General features: G+C 37.6%; 2 protein-coding genes across 2 annotated transcripts in view; both read right to left on the bottom strand.

Annotated features, from left to right (window-relative positions):
- Positions 1 to 20936, bottom strand: part of LOC127831607 (uncharacterized) — a 233203-nt gene that overhangs the window by 59363 nt on the left and 152904 nt on the right. The gene's annotated exons all lie outside the window — the stretch shown is intronic.
- Positions 7966 to 9461, bottom strand: LOC127880804 (piggyBac transposable element-derived protein 4-like). The gene has a single exon (XM_052428241.1). It carries the CDS (start codon positions 9305 to 9307, stop codon positions 8237 to 8239), a length of 1071 nt encoding a protein of 356 aa, XP_052284201.1. The 5' UTR covers positions 9308 to 9461; the 3' UTR covers positions 7966 to 8236.

The following is a 20936-nucleotide window of genomic DNA, read 5'->3' on the forward strand; positions in this document are numbered from 1 at the left end:
ACCCCACCTTAAAATATTGAATTGTATACTGAAACATTCGGCGATTAATCTTTTGAATTGTCGGCATTTTGTTTCATTTCAGACTCCATGCAGTTTAACGATCATAATCTCTGTGCTTTATTACCCAAACTCATTAGTTTCTGGACACATGTGCTACTGAAAATAGCCACCGCGATTGCGTTTTATGGCCTAGTGTCTAGTATCCCGTGTGTTTTATCCCTAAATGTTAGATAATTAATGCATGATTAATTATTATGTTGGTCAGTACAAAAGGCCTACTGAAAACCGCCGACGGTTTCTTTGTTTTATTGCTCAATCAAGCAGCCATAATCCAATATCCTGTGTATTACAAAAACACCAACTTTAGATAAGCACGTGTCGTCTGTCAAAACCATGATTTTATATGTCAGTAAATATATCGAAGTAATTCTCTTAAATGATCTCGGAAACGGGACTTGTTTTAAACATTTATCATTATGATATTAATTTTCATAAGATAAATGAGAACCAAACAAACATACACAGACAACATAAAATATAAATAATTATGACAAATTAAATGGAAAAAAAAAAAACGCTGGTTTATTTTCGAAAAATCACTTTTACTTTCTCCCAAATTTCCTGAAAATGACTTGTACATATTGCATAAAATCTAAATATAGATGACGCTGTTAATTGGTCGTTGTAAAAGAATATTCATGAACTGCACACGTTACTTTGTGTGCAATCAGATACAGTACAATAATTGTTGCAATATTTAACAAACTAAAAAATGATAATGATACAGCGTTTATTTCTTTTTTATTTAAGGAAATATATTAATCATTTGCAAGATACCCCGATACTTAAATGGAAATTCAATACGAAGCTTTTACGTTGTTGTCTGCGCTACGCAGTTTTTGTGTATAAATAAATACACTCACGCCTATTTTCATGTGCTTTTTGTCCAAACAAAGACTTGTCACGAAAATATCATGGGCATATACATGTATTTATTTCTGGCTACAATTTGTAACAGAACATTAACTGTACACGATGCGCGCACACCACATTAAGTTATTTACGCGTGTTGGACTACCCTTGTACCGATTAGACACCTATTTTTATCAGATCTTTAAATATAAACATATGCCGAAATTCATGTGATACTTGAGAAAAATGTCCGATGTTTGTGTTAATGAGTTTTTTGAGCACTTTTGTCGTCAATATCAATCAGAATTTGCATTTGAAAATGGACATTGGGAATAAACGGGATTATCGGGTAATGGATAGACATGGACAAATTCGCATGTATGCGGTAATCGATAGAGACGGTAAGAAACGCATGTATCGGGGAATCGATAGACTCGGGATTAGACGCATCTATCGGGGAAAAGGTTAAGATAACTTGCAACAACATCCCAGATAATCGCAATTATCACCATAACATGCCACTTTGCGGTAGTCTGCAGTCAGCACCAAGCTCCATTGATAACAGCTGTATGGCTTACATCATGGAAATCTATAGTATTACGACTGCCGTAAAGCGGCTGGTAAACACAGCGTCTTTTGTCATTTAAAGAAAATATGAACGCAGAAAAATGACGATTTTTTTAAAATCGCTATTTACGAAATTTAGTCGCCAGATTTTAAGCTCATCTATTTAAAAAAAAAAAAAATGAGCTATTGTCATCACCTTGCCGTCGGCGTTGGCGTCGGCATCCGGTTAAGTTTTGCGTTTAGGTCCACTTTTCTCAGAAAGTATCAATGCTATTGCATTCAAACTTGGTACACTTACTTACTATCATGAGGGGACTGGGCAGGCAAAGTTAGATAACTCTGGCGTGCATTTTGACAGAATTATGTGCCCTTTTTATACTTAGAAATTGAAAATTTTGGTTAAGTTTTGTGTTTAGGTCCATTTTATTCCTTAAGTATCAAAGCTATTGCTTTCATACTTGCAACACTTACTAACTATCATGAGGGGAATGGGCAGGCAAAGTTAGATAACTCTGGCGTGCATTTTGACAGAATTATGTGCCCTTTTTATACTTAGAAAATTGAAAATTTTGGTTAAGTTTTGCGTTCAGGTCCACTTTTCTCAGTAAGTATCAATGCTATTGCATTCAAACTTGGTACACTTACTTACTATCATGAGGGGACTGGGCAGGCAAAGTTAGATAACTCTGGCGTGCATTTTGACAGAATTATGTGCCCTTTTTATACTTAGAAAATTGAAAATTTTGGTTAAGTTTTGTGTTTAGGTCCATTTTATTCCTTAAGCATCAAAGCTATTGCTTTCATACTTGCAACACTTACTAACTATCATAAGGGGACTGTGCAGGCAAAGTAATGTAACTCTGACTGGCATTTTGACAGAATTATGTGCCCTTTTTATACTTAGAAAATTGAAAATTTGATTAAGTTTTGTGTTTAGGTCCACTTTATTCCTACAGTATCAAAGCCATTGCTTTCATACTTGCAACACTTATGAACTATCATAAGGGGACCGTGCAGGCAAAGTTATGTAACTCTGACTGGCATTTGGACGGAATTATGGGCCCTTTATACTTAGAAAATTGAAAATTTGGTTAAGATTTATGTTTTGGTGTACTTTACCCCTAAAGTATCATAGATATTGCTTTCATACTTGGAACACTCACAAACTATCATAAGGGTACAGTATAAGGACAAGTTGCATAACTCTGGTTGTCATTGTTACGGAATTATGGCCCTTTTTTTACTTAGTAACTTTTAATATATGGTTAAATTTTGTGTTTTGATCCACTTTACTTCTTAAGTATCAAGGCTATTGCTTTCAAACTTCAAATACTTACATGCTATCATGAGGTTACTGTACCTGGCAAGTTGAATTTTACCTTGACCTTTGAATGACCTTGACTCTCAAGGTCAAATTATTAAATATTGCTAAAATTGCCATAACTTCTTTATTTATTAGATTTGATTGACACTTTGACAAAACTACTCTTACCTGACATACCACAATAGACTCAACCCAAACCATCCCCTCACTCTATACCCCCACCCCCACCCCCCCCACCCCACCCCCACCCCCCAATTTTTTTTTTTTTTTTTTGATTTTTTTTTTTTTTTTTTTTTTTAAGATCATCTCACAAATTACCACCACACCCTCACACTATACCCCCCCCCCATTTTTTTTTAAAAACGGTTATGTTTGAAATACCGTCCAACCATCGCACCCAAAAAATACCCCCCCCCCATCGCCCCCCCCCAACCCCCCCACCCCCCCCCGCCCCCGATTTTTTTTTTCTTTTTTTTTTTTCGCTTTTTTGGAAGATAATGTAATAAATGTCCACAACCCCACACTATACACCCCTCTTCACTCCACCCCTCCCTCCTTTGTGATTGAAAATGAGAGTCCCTTCACCTTTAAAAAGAAAATAGATGAGCGGTCTGCACCCGCAAGGCGGTGCTCTTGTTTGACTTAGTAACTTTTAATATATGGTTAAATTTTTTGTTTCGATCCACTTTACTTCTAAAGTATCAAGGCTATTGCTTTCAAACTTCAAATACTTTCATGCTATCATGAGGTTACTGTACCTGGCAAGTTGAATTTTACCTTGACCTTTGAATGACCTTGACTCTCAAGGTCAAATTATTAAATTTTGCTAAAAATGCCATAACTTCTTTATTTATGATTAGATTTTATTGATACTTTGACAAAAATGTAAAATTTGTATACAAATTGTAGTTTTATGAATAAATACTTACCTGATATTACAATAAGGATTTCCTTTTTCTTAGTCCGCATTTTACACTACTCCGGTTTATCCGGAGAATACACCTGATGCTTTTTCTGCGCATGTGCAGGTGTACTTCCGATTATACCACATGTTATTCAGTCTTCCTTTTCGGCGAAACTGTTCGCAAGGATAGACAAAATAATATGAGGGGAGGAGGGTGGGAAACCTGTAATATCAGGTAAGTATTTATTCATAAAACTACAATTTGTATACAAATTTTATATTTTTATTTCATACAATACTTACCTGATATTACAATAAGGATTTTCTAGATTAACTAGCAATATCCCAAGAGGTGGGTATTATTTTGTAAAATAAAGCAAGTATATAAACTTACCAGTTTAATGACTGTAACACTTTCTTTCCCTTTTTTCCACTAAACACTTTCTTGGTGACAGTGGTGACTATTTGCTTGTAGTCTAAACAAATATATTCCGCCGAATAAGCGCACCTGTGGAAAACTCTGTGATACATCATGCTTACCTAAGCATTTAAAAAGTTAAAATTCACAAGATTCAAATAATGCTTTGTAAAAGCATACATGCCATACGTTCCGATCTCGGCGGGACAGTCCCGCTTTTGGGCCCTTTGTCCCGCCGTCCCGATATGAGACGATTTGTCCCGACATTCGTGAAAAACGATGTAAGGTCTGTAGGTTCCCAATAAAATTCGCTAGTCAAGCTCTGTTTCGCTAACACTTACCCCCGCTAATCCCTTTATTGCCCCCAATTAACAATCCGATTCTACTTATCGTGTGTACCAGTGTTGTTTATGACACCTTATCAGCGATTTATCGGTTAATTATTGATTTCATCAGGCATTCACACCATGGTGGTCTTCAAGATAGTGGTCGCTTATTGCTATCGATAGTTGTATTATAATGAAATAAATGTTGAAAATGTGTTTATTTTTGTATTTGTTTGAAACGGTTTACAAAACAATTGTTTTGTAAAATTAACTCTACGTCATTAATGAGTCTTTTACATTAAATGTTTAGTTCATAAATAGCGGGATAATCCGAATGTGCAATATACCAAAATCGCAACAAACAGTCCAATAAGTGATACCCATCCTGTCTAGCGTAATTGGGTGTATTTGTAATAAAAACAATGAGGTGCTATGCATGACAGTTTGACCCTACTCCAATTAAGCTAAAAACCACGAGGTGCTATGCATGACAGTTTGACCCTACTCCAATTAAGCCGCGACAATTGACAACTAACAAACTGCGCAAGGATACATGCTTAAAAAACATCGCAACAAACAGTAAAAGTGGTACCCATCTTTTCTTGTGTTATTGTAATAAAAACAACGTGTTGTTATTCATGACAGTTTGACACTACCCCAATACAGCGCCTGACAATTCACAATTCAGTTTAATCTGTGTATATAAGAAGAAAACAAAATATGATTATTAACATTAGAGAAAAATAATTCGAGTAAAGCATCCATAGACTTCTTTTGTCCTTTTGTTTTTGTTGGTGTAAAAACGGTTGAGGCGTTGTTGAGAGTTAAAATGAACACAAAGACGGTTTGCTTCCACCAAAAACCTACCTCTGAAATGTGTACGGCCGCGCATTCCGTGTGTAACTGATGTAACTGTTCGGTAGATAGTTTACTGTAACCCGTACTTTCAGTGTACTGGATAGCCTCCCCTGCGTTAATGTTTGCCATTGATATTACTATAATGAGTATTGTTTTCGTAATGTTCTAGATTTTGTATTCTAAAAATATGAATATTATCCTCGTTGTTTGCTATTGTCTTATTTTATAAAACTGTTATTTTTTAGATTCCATGCTTCCAGAGCAAAAGCTTGCAGGTGGGGAAGCCATGAACAAAACAGAGGAGTTTTTTTGTTCTCCAATGTTGCAAAAAGATCCAACTGAGGTTGACCCCATAGATTGAAAATTTTCCAAACCACTGAACTGTTCAGAGACCATTCTGAGGGACTTATTCTGTATCGACTAAGTGCATCTGCTCGGAAATTTCGAGACCCCAAAATGTGAACCGCTTTCAAATTGATTTTGTGTTTCAAGGCAAACTCCCATAGTTCCACAGTTAGATGACACAACTGGACAGACTTTGTCCCCCCCTGACGATTTATATATTGACAAACAGTGGTATTGTCCGATCTGATCAGTACATTGTGTCTCTTCAAGCGTGATAGGAAATGCCTTAAACATAAAATCACTGCCTTCATCTCCAGACAATTGATATGCATTCTCTTGTCTTGAACAGACCACTGACCCTGGCAATTGAAATTGTTTACATGACCACCCTATCGGTCCGTGTACATACCGTCTTTTCGTTTTTCGTTTTGCATTCGACAACACAAAACACGAAAATAAACGCATATTAGTTCAATTTCCGATTTTCTTATAACCGAAACAAATACAAAAAACAAAGAACAAATCGACTTATTTAAATCGTTTTTCGTTTTACAAATTACAAAACAAAACACGAAACGTGTATGTCTATTCCTATTTCGTTTTAATTTAAATATAAAAAAAATCAATATTTGAAAATTGAAACAAAGCGCCTGCTCTCATTTATCGTTCTTGATTTGATAAAACGATACACGGAAAACGGAAAACGAGGGGCGCTGCACAGCTTTATTTGGATGATAACTCATGATTAATCTTAGTGCGCAGTTTCCTCCCTTTGAAACTATTATTTTGAATAATAAAATGTTCACTATTACATGTATTATAGAGGAAGGATAGACGAGTCTTGGCACAGCTCTTTTTGGCTAGTCTAATAGAATAATGAATAGATCAACAGTAAAGTTATATACCAATATACATGCCTGCTTTTGTCTCAAGTAATTGGATTTGATTTAATGTATAACATGCATTACAATAATGATTGCACAATAAAATATCTTTGTTCGGCGTAGCCTTTCTCTTCAAGTAATAAACAAAAATCGAATTATTTACTTATTCATATCTGTTTAAGAAATGAAATAAAAAATCCACATTATTGCTAAACATATACACATGTACATTCAATTAGTATTGTGAATTATTCCTAAGAGCATGCACGGTCTCATAAAGCCCTGTCATGGCACGTCGTGTGCCGTCCTGGCTCATACACTTCGGGTAACTGGCTGGCGGTGGGCTCTCGTACCAGGTGTCCATGCAGTTCTTGCATCCAACCAGTGATTTGCAACAAGTTGCAAATGTAGGCTGCAACACTGGTCCTGAATTTATTAATTTATGTTGTTATAAAGCTATCGGTTCACGCACTGAGTTCTTTTTAAATTTTATCAGCATGATTCTATTTGGTGCTCCCTTATAGAATAAAGGAAATTTGCTTATAACAATTATAAAAATATTTGAAACTCTGTGCGAGAACACATCATTCAAATAACAGAAAAATCAACGCTAAGTATAGTACATTAATATGTAAATGGATTTTATTTTATAAGTTACAACTCTGACGTTGTTACAAATTTATTTATTTATTTTTAATAACGTTTTTGTTTCGTGTACAGATTTTGTCCAATTTTTGAAGGACTGTTTAAATGAACTGGATGTGTTTAAAACGAATTTAAAAAATTCACTTTTCGACTAATAAATGTACTTTTACAGATCATGCAAGCGAACACTTGATGGCGCGCTCCTCATATATATCATTGACTCAGCAAATCATACACGTATTGTTACAAATGTAAACACTTTTCTATAATGGCATTCGAGTTTCATTTTAGGAGACAACCAAGGTCTTAAACGGAACATTTCAACGAGTGCAAGTAGATTCTATAGGCGTGACGCATGATATTCGCCTTCTTTAACCCTCACTGCGCTATATATACAACTGATAAGAATCTCTGCTGGTACTGAATAAATTTAGACTGATTCCAATACTGATAGGTATGTTACTTGGCCACCAATTTCTAACATATTTTGAAGAAATAAGTCCATAAAACCTATATGATCTTTAATCAGCAATGAATGGCCTACACTTTGATGATAATGACATTGTGAAATTTTACCTGTCTCACCTGTGCAGGTGTGCTGAAGGTGTGACAATTGAGAAAAAAAGGATATTTTTAATAATTTTATTCTTTGCTAATAATTTTAACATTTTACAAATCTTTTCAGAAAACAAAAACATTATATAATGATTATTACAATTATTTTTCATGAAAATGTGCATTTGATAACTAAAATAAAACAAATAATAACAAGGTATGTTGACACCAATTTTCCTATTGTAACACAGTTTTTTTACCCTATAACTTTAGTAAACAGATAAATTTAAGCTGACTTAAATGTAATAAAAATGATATAGATATTGAAAACTATTTATTGATTACAGTACAATGAAAAAACAAGTTTTGATTCAAGAAAAACTCAGGTGTAATCTACAGGTAAGCTGATTACAGGTGTATAGAATAAAATAAAATATTCAGAACACCATTTCAATTCTGCTTTGTCTTTCAGAACAGTGTGAATGATTACATATTGTTTCAATCTTCAATGTCAATTTCATTCAACTGGTAGTTGACCAGAGTATGATACCTTTCAAAACAAGGTACCACACACAGAGGTTTTTCGCAGTCCTTGCACCAGTATCTGGTTTCACGACGTTTTCTGGTCTCTCCTGGAGTATGACGCTTCCCACTGCTTTCGTTGCATACCACACACTTCCTGGTGGGATTTTTCACCTTTGCTCCTTCTTTGGCTGGAATGAGGCAAGGGAAATGACGTTCTGTCAGGCGCTTCTCCTGATCCCGATGGATTGATGGACGCCCACGAGGAACCTTCACCATCTCATGGCTGGCCATCAACTGCTTCGCAAGCTCAAGCCGAAACTTGTAGTGCGTCAGTGGTCTTCCATCGCCACGATTTTTCAGATACAAAATGTACGCGTTTGTAACCACTAGATTGATGATGTGAAAGAACAGTTTCAGCCACCATTTGTTGGTTTTCCTTGAAAAACTGTAATACTTCCCGAGCTGATCGGAGCGATCCACGCCACCCATGTGTCTGTTGTAATCCAGAATACACAGTGGTTTTACAACTGGATCCCCACTGTAATGGTCAGTCTTTGTAGTTACCACCATTGTGTGTTTATGCTTTGTAGACAGCATACTAACTTCCCTTTTATCAGTCCATTTCAAAGCCAGGAGATTGTCACGTTGCCTATATATAACATCGCCTCGTTTTGTTTTATGTTTCAGGGCAACCGGCACTTCACGGCGATTTAGTCGTACAGTTCCAACAGCTATCGTGTTCTCAGCAGACAATCTGTCGAACAGGGTTGGAGATGAGTAATAGTTGACAACATACAGGCAATAGCCTTTGTTCAGAAGATTTGATCTTCGTAGCAGCCCCATCACCACGCCATAGGAATGGCCCAACTGAACTTCGCCTACTTCTGCGTTAGGGTCAGGATCGAAGTCTGCACCAGTGTAGACGTTGAAGTCACACACATAGCCAGACTTGCTTTCACTAGCAATGTAGACTTTCATACCAAACTTGTCTGGCTTGTTGGGTATGTACTGTTTGAACTTCAAACGTCCTCTCCACGGGACCATCCCCTCATCAATGGCGATGTTCTCGTCTGGAGTGTAGGTGTTGCGAAACCGAGCCGAAACCACGTCATATATGGGTTTCACCTGAAAAACACAAGAAAATTATCAAACATATAATTGGTTATCTTCAAGTAGAATAAATTGTGTTCTCAACATATTTTTGTATTGATATGTTGTGTCTGAAAACAATAACGACTCGAGCGGACACAGGTAATTTTTGTTGACAATGTTTGTTCTTTTCAATGATTGTATGTGTTCCAATAAAATGTCTCCTTGTAAGTTGTAATGCATACTGTATTTATTAATTTCAAAATATATATATTGTTTGTTTAGCTATAAAGGCTTGTGTCATTTGTTATTTTCAAGTGTTTTTATTCACTTCATACCTTGTACAGAGGATCGAACCCATCGTCATGTCTAGTGGGGGCAGTGGAATTGTCAGCCAGGTGAAGGAACGAAAGGAGGGACATAAAACGACCCCTGGTCATTTCAGTCCCATAGATTGGAGTGCTCTCATACTTGTCTGTTGACCAATATGAACTTATTGAGTGTTTGTCCACAAGCCCCATTAAGATAGTCATGCCCAAGAATTTTGCCATTTCATTGCCAGTGGCGCCTACCCAAGAGTTCATCTGTGAAAAACGGGACGGGACCTTCTGAGCTCGTACTTGTGAATAATAGCGATTTGTTTCAAATGCTATATTGTTCATGTCCGTGTTGTTCAGAAACAGATTGAAATAGTCTAATGGAGTCGCATCCTGCTCTACTTCAACTTTGAAACCACTGTCACCAGTGAATGGCGGAACGAGTGGCTCCCTAACTTCGCGAGACCAATTCATTTGTAGGTCGCTCGGATAGTCCCTATCGTTCTCAAAATTGTCAGCTTCGAACTCAGGACACCTTCGTTCATTATTAGCAACCAAGTCTGCTTCCTCAAAGCCTTCAAATTCGACCTCGGAATCCGAATTCCCGAAGTACGTATCAGCTAAATTTTCAAGATCCGCCATCTTTCACAACTTTGTTTGCAAATTTCTTTGTTCAATCTCGTTTTCAAATTTCTTGCGCAATATCCGGAGTTTCGTTACTATTTTTAGGTCATTGCATCATTTATTCATATTTTCATTGGTTAACTGTTAAATACTTGATGACGTTGACGGAAACCCCGAAAACTTTGACGAAACAATACATCACTATCGAAAACGAGTTAACTCGGTTCCCGTCAAATACGACGCTTACTACAGAACCGAGTTAACTCGGTTCCCGCGGATTGAGGGTTAAGTAACGTAACTTTTAAAGGAAAACATATTAAGCGGCGTTATAATATCATTGGAATGTATATATCTGGTTAGCATTAACTATATCTTGGGCGCTCTTTCAGGAACATTAAATATGTTGTTTAATAAGTTATTAAATTGGCACATTTATTAATCATATTTAAGTTAATACCATTTTCTTCAAGTGCAAAGCGGTTTCATATAAGGTGTATGGTTATAACTCTTGTTTAAGAGCTAAAATCACTAGACATATCACAATGCAGATGTTAAATGCAACATGTATTTGTTATTAATCGAACGAATTGGAAATGATATATTAGACACCTTGCACTTTACCGTTCCATAAGATTAAAACATTTTTTTTATTTATTCTATTATGCAAGGTGACGTTAAAAGTAAAACATAGGGACATTTTAGCAGCCGCCGCCGATTATTGTGTCCTTAAATTGTCATGCGGGTCTAACGGGTAATACAAATAGGAATACAGGACTCAGGGGACGAGGTATTGCAGCTCTTAAAATGTAAGGAACTCCCCAATGATAATTGGATTGAAAAGAATTTGTTTTTTTGTAAAATAAGAACTGAATTTACATAGCATAGGGGCAAAGAACAAGAAGTGTCATAAGAGGCTAATTATAGCCCTATCTAATCGGCTGGATCGGCATGAAATACCGGTACGTTGGAAAACCGTTCGATGTCAAGATTATGATCATTTCAAATTGGAAAAATACAATACCTGGAAAAACAACTGAAAATATCCACGTCTCTGTCCCTTACGGGCATGTCTTAACCTCCACGAAAAAAGCACGTTGGAAGTCATGCTGATGGAAATAAGTGATTAAGTCTTATGTAAGGGAAAAAAATACGCGCAAAAAGCCACTAAAGAGTTACCTCCCCAAGACAGCAGCACATCCCGCAAATGCCACTCGTTTTTCGTTTTTCGTATACCGTTTTTTCAAACCAAGAACGGTAAACGAGATCAAACAATTTATTAAACATTTATTTTTGTCATATGAATTGAAACAAAATATGAACAGGGAAATCAGTTTCGTTTTTTGTTTTATAATAAGTACAACGAAAAACGATATAAAGAAGTTAATTTTGTTTTCGTATTTTGTTTAAGTTTCGGTTATTAGAAAATCGGAATATGAACTTATATGCGTTGATTTTTGTGTTTCGTTGTTTCGAATGTTAAATGAAAAAGGAAAAGACGATATATACACGGACCCCTATCCCCACTTCTTGCTTGCATCTGTGGTTAGAGTTACTGGAAAAGATATTTTGCTGAAAAATCTGCCCTTGGCTATGTTCTGATCCTGTAACCACCAATTCAAATGCTGAGCAAGCTGTGGAGTAATGTTCACTATAAAGTTCATAGACATGTACTTTGGATTCCAGTGCTCTAAAAGATGAAGTTGTATAGGTCTCATAAACAATTTTGCATTGGGTATCAGTTCTAGACACGAGGCTATCATACCCAGAAGAACCATGTAATCTCTGGCCGTTAAATTTCCTGATAGAATTTTGGTCACAGCCAACTTTAAGCTTTTTATACGCCCGTATAAAATACGGGACGTATTATGTGAAACCCCTCGGCGGGCGGGCGGCGGGCGGGCGACGGGCGGAAGGCATCACTTTGTCCGGACTCTAATTCAAATTGTATTCATCCGATCTTCACCAAACTTGGTCAGCAGTTGCATCTAGTTGATATCTAGGCCAAGTTCGAATATGGGTCATGCCGGGTCAAAAACTAGGTCATAGGGTCAATAAGTGCATTTTCAAAGGGGCCACTTTGTCCGGACTCTATTTCAAATTGTATTCATCCGATCTTCACCAAACTTGGTCAGCAGTTGCATCTAGTTGATATATAGGCCAAGTTCGAATATGGGTCATGCCGGGTCAAAAACTAGGTCATAGGGTCAATTAGTGCATTTTCAACGGCGCCACTTTCTCCGGACTCTAATTCAAATTGTATTCATCCGATCTTCACCAAACTTGGTCAGTAGTTGCATCTAGTTGATATCTAGGTCAAGTCCGAATATGGGTCATGCTGGGTCAAAAACTAGGTCAAAGGGTCAATTAGTGCATTTTACTTTGTCCGGACTCTAATTCAAATTGTATAAATCTTATCTTCACCAAACTTGGTCAGTAGTTGCATCTAGTTGATATCTAGGCCAAGTTCGAATATGGGTCATGCCAGGTAAAAAACTAGGTCATAGGGTCAATTAGTCCATTTTCAACAGCGCCACTTTGTCCGGACTCTTATTCAAATTGTATTCATCCGATCTTTACCAAACTTGGTCAGTAGTTGCATCTAGTTGATATCTAGGTCAAGTTCGAATATGGGTCATGTCGGGTCAAGAACTAGGTCATAGGGTCAATTAGTGCATTTTCAACGGCGCCACTTTGTCCGGACTCTAATTCAAATTGTATTCATCCGAAACTTTTAAACAACTTTTTATCCTGCGTCAAAGTGGTATGGGGGTATAAGTCACATTCAGTGACAAAGCTCTAGTTCAAGTTGAATTCACCAAACTTGGTCAGAGGTAGTATATAGATTATATATCAGTCAGGTCTGATTGGAGACATGCAACCGATTAACACATGCAATATTTTTTTTGCTTATTTCCAAAACAAATACATCAATCATCAGTGTATCATCTCCAATGGCACACGAATCGGGCGTATATTGCTCCGTCATGCGGCGCTCTTGTTTGTCTTACTTGAGTGGGAAAAACAAGACCCTCCTGTAGACTGAACAGGCTTCCTAAATATGTAATGGTCTGACATGGGACTAACTGAGATTTCTCTATGTTTACAATCTAACCTAGTTGAGACAAGAGGTTGAGAGCTGTGGATAAGTTTTGTAACAAAACAGCGCGAATTTTGTGTAGGCATAGCCAATCGTCCAGATAATTGGATAATCTGAGACCCAGTTTTCTCAGATGAGCTACTACCACAGAACTGACATTTACAAATGTCCTGGGAGCTGTTGAGGGACCAAAACAGAGAGCCCGAAACTGGTAAGCTACTCCGTGTACACAAAATCTTAGATACTTGCGATGACTTTTGTGTATCATGATACGGTGAAATGCATCTTTTAGATCTATCGTCACAGCCCAATCTCCTATCTCGACTAAGTTCAAGACTTGAGCAATTGTTTCCATTTTGAAGTGCTGTTTTTTGAGATACCGGTTTAGAGATTTTAGATTGACTACAGGCCTCATTTCCCCAGTCTTTTTTGGCACTAGAAACAGCGTACTGTAGAAAACTTCGTACATTCGAGACTGAGGAACTTTTTCTATAACATTTTTTGGCAAAAGATTCTCTATTTCTTTTAGAATTAAATAGTGATGTTTTTTGGGAACCACTGTATGTTTTATGCCCTTGAAAATGGGAATTTGATTGAATTCCAGCTTGTGACCCTTTTCTATAATGTCCAAAACCCATTGGTCTGTAGTTATTTTTTGCCATGCCCCTAAAAAGTGAGTCAATCTCCCTCCAACAGGTATCTCTGATTTGTTTACATGTATACTGACTTTGTCATTTGTCTGTGGGTTTGTCAGTATTCCCACGCCCATAAGACTGCCTGAGCCCCTGTCGTCGTGGGAAACCTCTACTGGACGATCTAGGGAAGCCTCTACTGGACGACGGGTCTTCAAAACGACTCCTGTACTGGACCTTTGGGATACGAAAATTATTCCAATTGGTTCCAGAGGTCTGGGGAATTGTGGATGTCGCTGGTTTGCCATATGACTCAAAACGTGGTCTTTTTGCGGTGTCAAAATCTGATGGAAATTTTCTGTTTTGGACGCCTCACATCCGGAATCAAGTCATCGACCTGTTTCTTCTTTTCTTTTCTGGCCTTCAACAAATGCTCAAGTCCAGGCCCAAACACACCGTCACCTGACAAAGGTAAATTGGAAAATTGCAAATTGTCATATTGTTCATATAGCCCAGTGTCAGTCATGGCAACTGCTCTCCTGGCAATGTGATGAAAAGCACCGGTCCGCCCTAGCTGGTCAAGCACTTTTGTTGAAATGGCGAACACATCCTTCACCTTTTGCACTATGGTTTCTTTATCCAAGTCCTGGGTTTGCACTGAAGTGAGAAGGCTACCAGGTCCTTGCTGTAGGTAACATTGCATAACAATACCCATACCAGCTGCATGCTGACCTTTGAAACAGATCTTGTCCACCATTTTGCATGGCTGTGTAAATAGCACATTGCCTTTGTTCTTCGCAAAGGAGACCTTTTGCCCATAACGTTTTGTTAAGCACCCATCCACCAACTTATCTAAAGATGGCACTTTGAGCGTTTTTTCACATGATTCATCCACTGGTAACATGTCAACTGACTCCTCATTGAAGGCCGTTAAAAAATTTGGCTGATCGCACCTAAAACTCGTGTTTAGAACCTTCAATTGCGAGTCATCCAAACAAATGCCTTCCTTCAAAGGTTTATGCTTTACCAATGCATCCTCGCCAAACATTTCAAAGAGACACTGTTTTGTGGTCTCAGCGAGATTTTCACCATTATCCACCGTATCCGAATAGCTATCGTCAGAATCGGCGTCCACCAAAATAGATAAAACGTCATCTTGCAAACGTACATGATTATCAGAGTTTGTCTCTGTATGGCATGGTGCATGCCGTTTCCGACTTTCAGAGTTTGTCTCTGTATGGCATGATGCAAGCCATTTCCGACCATCAGAGTTTGCCTCTGCATGGATCTGTGCATGCGGTGGAGAACTGGCCACCTTGCCTAACACACGCATAACTAATCCCTCCAGTCTATCGAACTTAGCTTCTAACAGAGAATATTTAGATTTTCTCTTTTTCTTTCTCACGTGCTCTGACTTTGTATCAGATGCCATTTTCATGATATTGTTCGCCAATGACTCGTCGAAACTCTCCGACAAAGAGCGACAGGTTTGTTCCATCGTCCGAAAATTCACCGTCTTCAGACATAATGACTATCCACTCTTACGAGAAAAGAACTTTCTACTATCCTGAACTTTAAACAACTTTGAACTTAAATCTTTAAAACAAGGATGCGAACTGTTTCGCCGAAAAAGGAAAACTGAATAACATGTGGTATAATCAGAAGTACACCTGCGCATGCGCAGAAAAAGCATCAGGTGTATTCTCCGGATAAACCGGAGTAGTGTAAAATGCGGACTAAGAAAAAGGAAATCCTTATTGTAATATCAGGTAAGTATTGTATGAAATAAAACTACTCTTACCTGACATACACAATAGACTCCACCCAAACCATCCCCCGTGTCCTTCCCCCCTCCCTGCCCCCCTCCAATTTTTTTTTTTTTTTTTTTAAGATCATCTCACAAGTGACCACCACACCCTCACACTATACTATACCCCCCCCACACCCATCCCCCCCCCCCCCCCAAATACCCCCCCTATTTTTTTTTGTTTTTTGTTTGTTTTTTTGTTAAGATCATCTCACAAACGACCACCACACCCTCACACTATACTATACCCCCCCCCCCCCACCCCACCCACCCCCAATTTTTTTTTTGAAACGGTTAAAAAACACAAATATTTTTTTAATTATTTTATGTTTGAAATACCGTCCAACAATCGCACAAAATAATACTTTTTTTTTTTTTTTTTTTTTTTTAAGATCATCTCACAAATGACCACCACACCCTCACAATATACCCCCACCCCCACCCCACCCACCCCCATTTTTTTTTTTTTGAAACGGTTAAACAACACAAAAAATTATTTTTATTATATTATATTATGTTTGAAATACCGTCCAGAATCCCACCCACCCCCTCATCCACCCCCCCCCCTTTTCCGCATTTTTTTTTCGCATTTTTGGAAGATAATGTAATAAATGTCCACACCCCACACTATACACCCCTCTTCACTCCATTCCTCCCTCCTTTGTGATTGAAAATGAGAGTCCCTTCACCTTTTAAAAGAAAATAGATGAGCGGTCTGCACCCGCGAGGCGGTGCTCTTGTTTATTTTGTCGCAATTGGCGCCAATGGCGATCGATAGCGGGAACCCTGCACGACCACCACCACCACCACCACCACCACCACCACCACACCACACCACACCACACCACACCACACCACACCACACCACACCACACCACCACCTGTTCACAGTGACAAAAAACGTATTCACACAATGGCTGCTACTGCAACTTATAGCCCATATAGGGGGGCATGCATATTTTACAAACAGCCCTTGTTTATGTTTAAAATTACCATTGCATATTTTCTGATCAATCTGGTGGGCAGCCATTCTTCTCGTCTGTCTTCGAACCTCCAGTAGGCTTTAATTTCTTTCTCCTTTGATTTGGAATATTCCTTGGTCTTCGTGCAATCTGTTTTTAGATGGAATAAAAGACCCTGAACTGATTTGATGAACTACTGATTGCCAGCATGAGCCATCTGCAGACAGTGTGATCCACTTGTCTGAGTGTTGGGTAACTAAGTGTTGTGGAAGTCATTAGTATTTAGGTTATCTGTCCATGTGAATTAAATGTTTCCTGTGACACTCCAACACTCAATGTTAAAAATGGGGCGTACATTTAACAAAATAATACTTAACTAGGACCAAATATCTATTTCCAATTTTGAGAAATTGTCCATAACAAAAAGGTTAATAAACCATAAAATTTACAAGGTGAAAATGGGCCATTATTATGAATACAGGTTATTAAATTAACAATTTAAACCCATTTGCCCAAATGTGTTCTTAAAATTATTTTGTAAAGAGGATATAGGATTTTTCTCAGAAATTTTTATGAGCCCATCTAAAATTTTAGGGGCCATGGCTACTGGACTCTTGCTAATTCATATCCCTGATGATTAAATGTAGGCTTATTTGCCCTTGTGAACTGGGTTGCCTTTTTAAATGGTAAACATGCATACCTAATTTGAACAGCATGCTAATTTTCCCCACGAAATGGGCACTGACCCCCTTTCCCAAAAACTGAAAAAAACACACTTTGTCAACATTTTACTTAAACAACAATCATGTTCTCCTAAACCACTGGACCAAACTTGATGAAACTTCGCAGAAATGTTCCTTGCATAACTCTTATTTCCATGGCAAGTGATAGTTTTCCTAATAAGTATATAGTAAAATCTACAGCCCAGAGCTTTAATATTTGGCATGAAACATCATCTGGTGAACCTATACAAAGATTGTTCAAATTATGCCACCTCTGAAAGGTGGGAAATGGCGCCGATTATCTCCCAATATTTTGGCCAAAATAAACACTGTGACATACGACGCACGACCAAGGACAAAGACCAGTCACAATAGCTCACCCTGAGCACTGTGAGCTCAGGTAAGCTAACAAAATATGACCTGAATAGAGAAATAGCTTACCATTGGCTGTCTGTTTTCCTTTTCAATCAGTTCTCATACTTCTGTAACCATTCCTTGTCCTGGTGGAAAGGACTGCTTTATAGGCTGTCTTGGAAGCAGTGTAATAGGAAATACTGCAGAATCTATACTGTCCATGTTTGAAGTGTCTTATAAAATTCTAGCCACTTTTGTCTACTGTCCTGCGTTTAGAAAATGAGTTTATGAGCATCAATTTGTTTTACATTTCTATCAATTTGAATTTTGCTAAAATTGGGCTTCAGTATTCCTAGATTTCCACTTGGAGCTTTATTCAAGAAGTTCCCGTTACGGGCTGACCAAGGTTGTGATTCTATTCCTTTATAAAAGACTTGAAAACCTCCGTCCTCAGAAACAAATTTATAGTGCAATGGTTGGGTGATGTGGTCAACTTTGTTCAGTTCAGCTTCAATCCATGACTTTACGTCAAATAACTGGGTGATACGCTCAAAACTTTTAAAAAAAGTAATCAATATATTCAGCATCTTTAGTATAGCCTTCATACACCCAAGTCTGGCAGATTACTTCTCCTTTTCTATCTTTTCCATAAAAGACTGATTCTTGATATCATGACCTTTATCGGAAGTTTTACAGTTTGTTCAGTTTCCACATGTTTTTTCACATGTCTACAGTTGTTTATAGTGAAACATTGTGAATACTTTTAGTCACATTTTTAGTTCAATCTGAATGACACTTGCTGAATGCAAATGTTGTTATCATATCTTGATTTAGTTTACTCAATTAGTTTTAATAATATCATCTGCAAACATGGTGACAATCTAATGAGCATAATATTTTTTTGCTCATGGTGAACTTTTGTGATCACCTTTTGTCTGTCTTCCGTTGTGCATCATGAATATTTGCCTTGTTAACACTGTATCGGCCACATTTATAGTTGGATCTTCATGAAACTTTGTCAGAAGATTTGTTCCAATAATATCTTTGACGAGTTCCAAAGGGTTTAGGTCTGTTGGAAAACATGGCCGCCAGGGGGCAATTTGTTGTTCATTCTTCATGAAACTTGGTTAGAACATTTGTTCCATTGATATCTTTGGCTGCAAAAAACAGGTAATTTCTTTTTATCTCAGGTGAGCGACTTTGGGTCTTTCAGGCCCTCTTGTTCTTGTTGGTTTTTTTGTCGAAAACAACAACCACAAATAATGCAATTGTTTGTAAAGCAATGGTAGCAACTGAGGACCATTTGCCTTAAAAGCTGCCATGAGTCAACATCTTCAAACTGACATTAAAATATCAGCAGTTAAATTTGTTATCATTGTGAATGCTTAGCCTTTTTTGTTGAAAAATTGCTAGTTACCTCTACAAAATTACATATGTCAATTATTGGGCTTAATATGCTTTCCTTGTGTCTCTGGACTAAGTCAATTTACATACTACATGTGAAGAATAATGTCTTTTGTATTAGAAATTTCAACACATTTATTGAGAAAAAAATCTGTATTTTTTCCATTTACCGATCGGATACAAGCATGAGATTTATCCGTAGCCTAGTGCATGAACCACAAGACTGCCATGCATACCAAGGTGCTTCCTAATGTTTGCTTCAGAAATCATTTTAAAATGTAATTGTTTGATCGTTCACATCTAATGTATATCAGAGAACTAGACGGCGATACTCTTGCAGTTATTATATTAACATGGGTGAAAGTTTTCCGTATTATTACTGAATTCCGTATTTTTTGGCTTTCAGTGATAGTTTTTGTGAATCATGTAAATCCGATGAGATTTTGTGTGTGGGGGGGGTGTACGCCATGTGTCCATCAGTGCAGACAAACAAAATAAACAAAATACTATCGATTCCAGACGTGATGAATTGGTTTTCCACTGTTCTGTTAACCCATAATAATCTAATTATAGATGTGATGAGGCCATTGCTTCTCAATAAGTCTATACCCCTGGGCGTATAGCTCTTTCATTTTCTTTAGTCTTGTGAATCGTTCTATCCTCTGGCACTCTGGGCACTATTCGCCTGGTCAGTGCTTTCGTCAATCGCCGTTCCAAGTACCAAGGTCTTCTGCTACAAGAAGCCGTGTTTTGTAACGAACTTTAATGATAACTGCTGAAAAGTAATATTATTAGCTCGGAGAAACCTGAGGTATTGTCATAGCCAGCTCGTCCTCCGCCGTAGGCGTCATGCTAAAACCTTAACATTGGCTCTAAAATCAAAGTGCTTCCACCTACAACTTTGAAACTTCATATGTTGATGCACCTTAATGAGTTCTACATGCCACACCCATTTTTGGGTCACTAGGTCAAAGGTCAAGGTCACTGTGACCTCTAATATTAAACTTTAACATAGGCTCTAAATTCAAAGTGCTTCCACTTACAACTTTGAAACTTCATATGTAGATGCACCTTGATGAGTTCTACATGCCACACCCATTTTTGGGTCAGTAGGTCAAAGGTCAAGGTCACTGTGACCTAAAAAAAACAAAAAAACTGACAAGCTTTCATTTATTTAAAACTGCACCCGTAGCCGAGCGTGGCATCCGTTATGCGGTGCTCTTGTTTTTTAAAATGCGGTTGTCATCGTCAGCTATTTTGTCTCATCTGCTAGCATTCAAAGTTCATACCTTATCTTCCACCTTTGACGGCCAAGAGTGACCTTGACCCTGGTGACAGTGACATATGTTTTGATCATGACACATCGTCCCATGAAGGTGAACATTTCGTGCCAATTTTTCTAAAAAGCTTAATAATGGCAATTTTTCTACCTTTGAACTCAAAGTGTGACCTTGACCTTGGAGATATCAACGTAATTCTTTCGCAGGACACACCGTCTAATGATTATGAACACATGTACTGAGTCATTTTAAAATCTAACAATGAATGACATAGTTATGGCCAGGACAAACTCATTTATGGCCATTTTTGACCTGACCAAACCTAATTATCTTGCCAAATTGAAGTTTGAAATAGCTTGTGTATTCTAAAAAGACAAATGAAAAA

The sequence above is a fragment of the Dreissena polymorpha genome, chromosome 5 (assembly GCF_020536995.1).
Source record: "Dreissena polymorpha isolate Duluth1 chromosome 5, UMN_Dpol_1.0, whole genome shotgun sequence".
Taxonomy (NCBI): Eukaryota; Metazoa; Mollusca; class Bivalvia; order Myida; family Dreissenidae; genus Dreissena; species Dreissena polymorpha.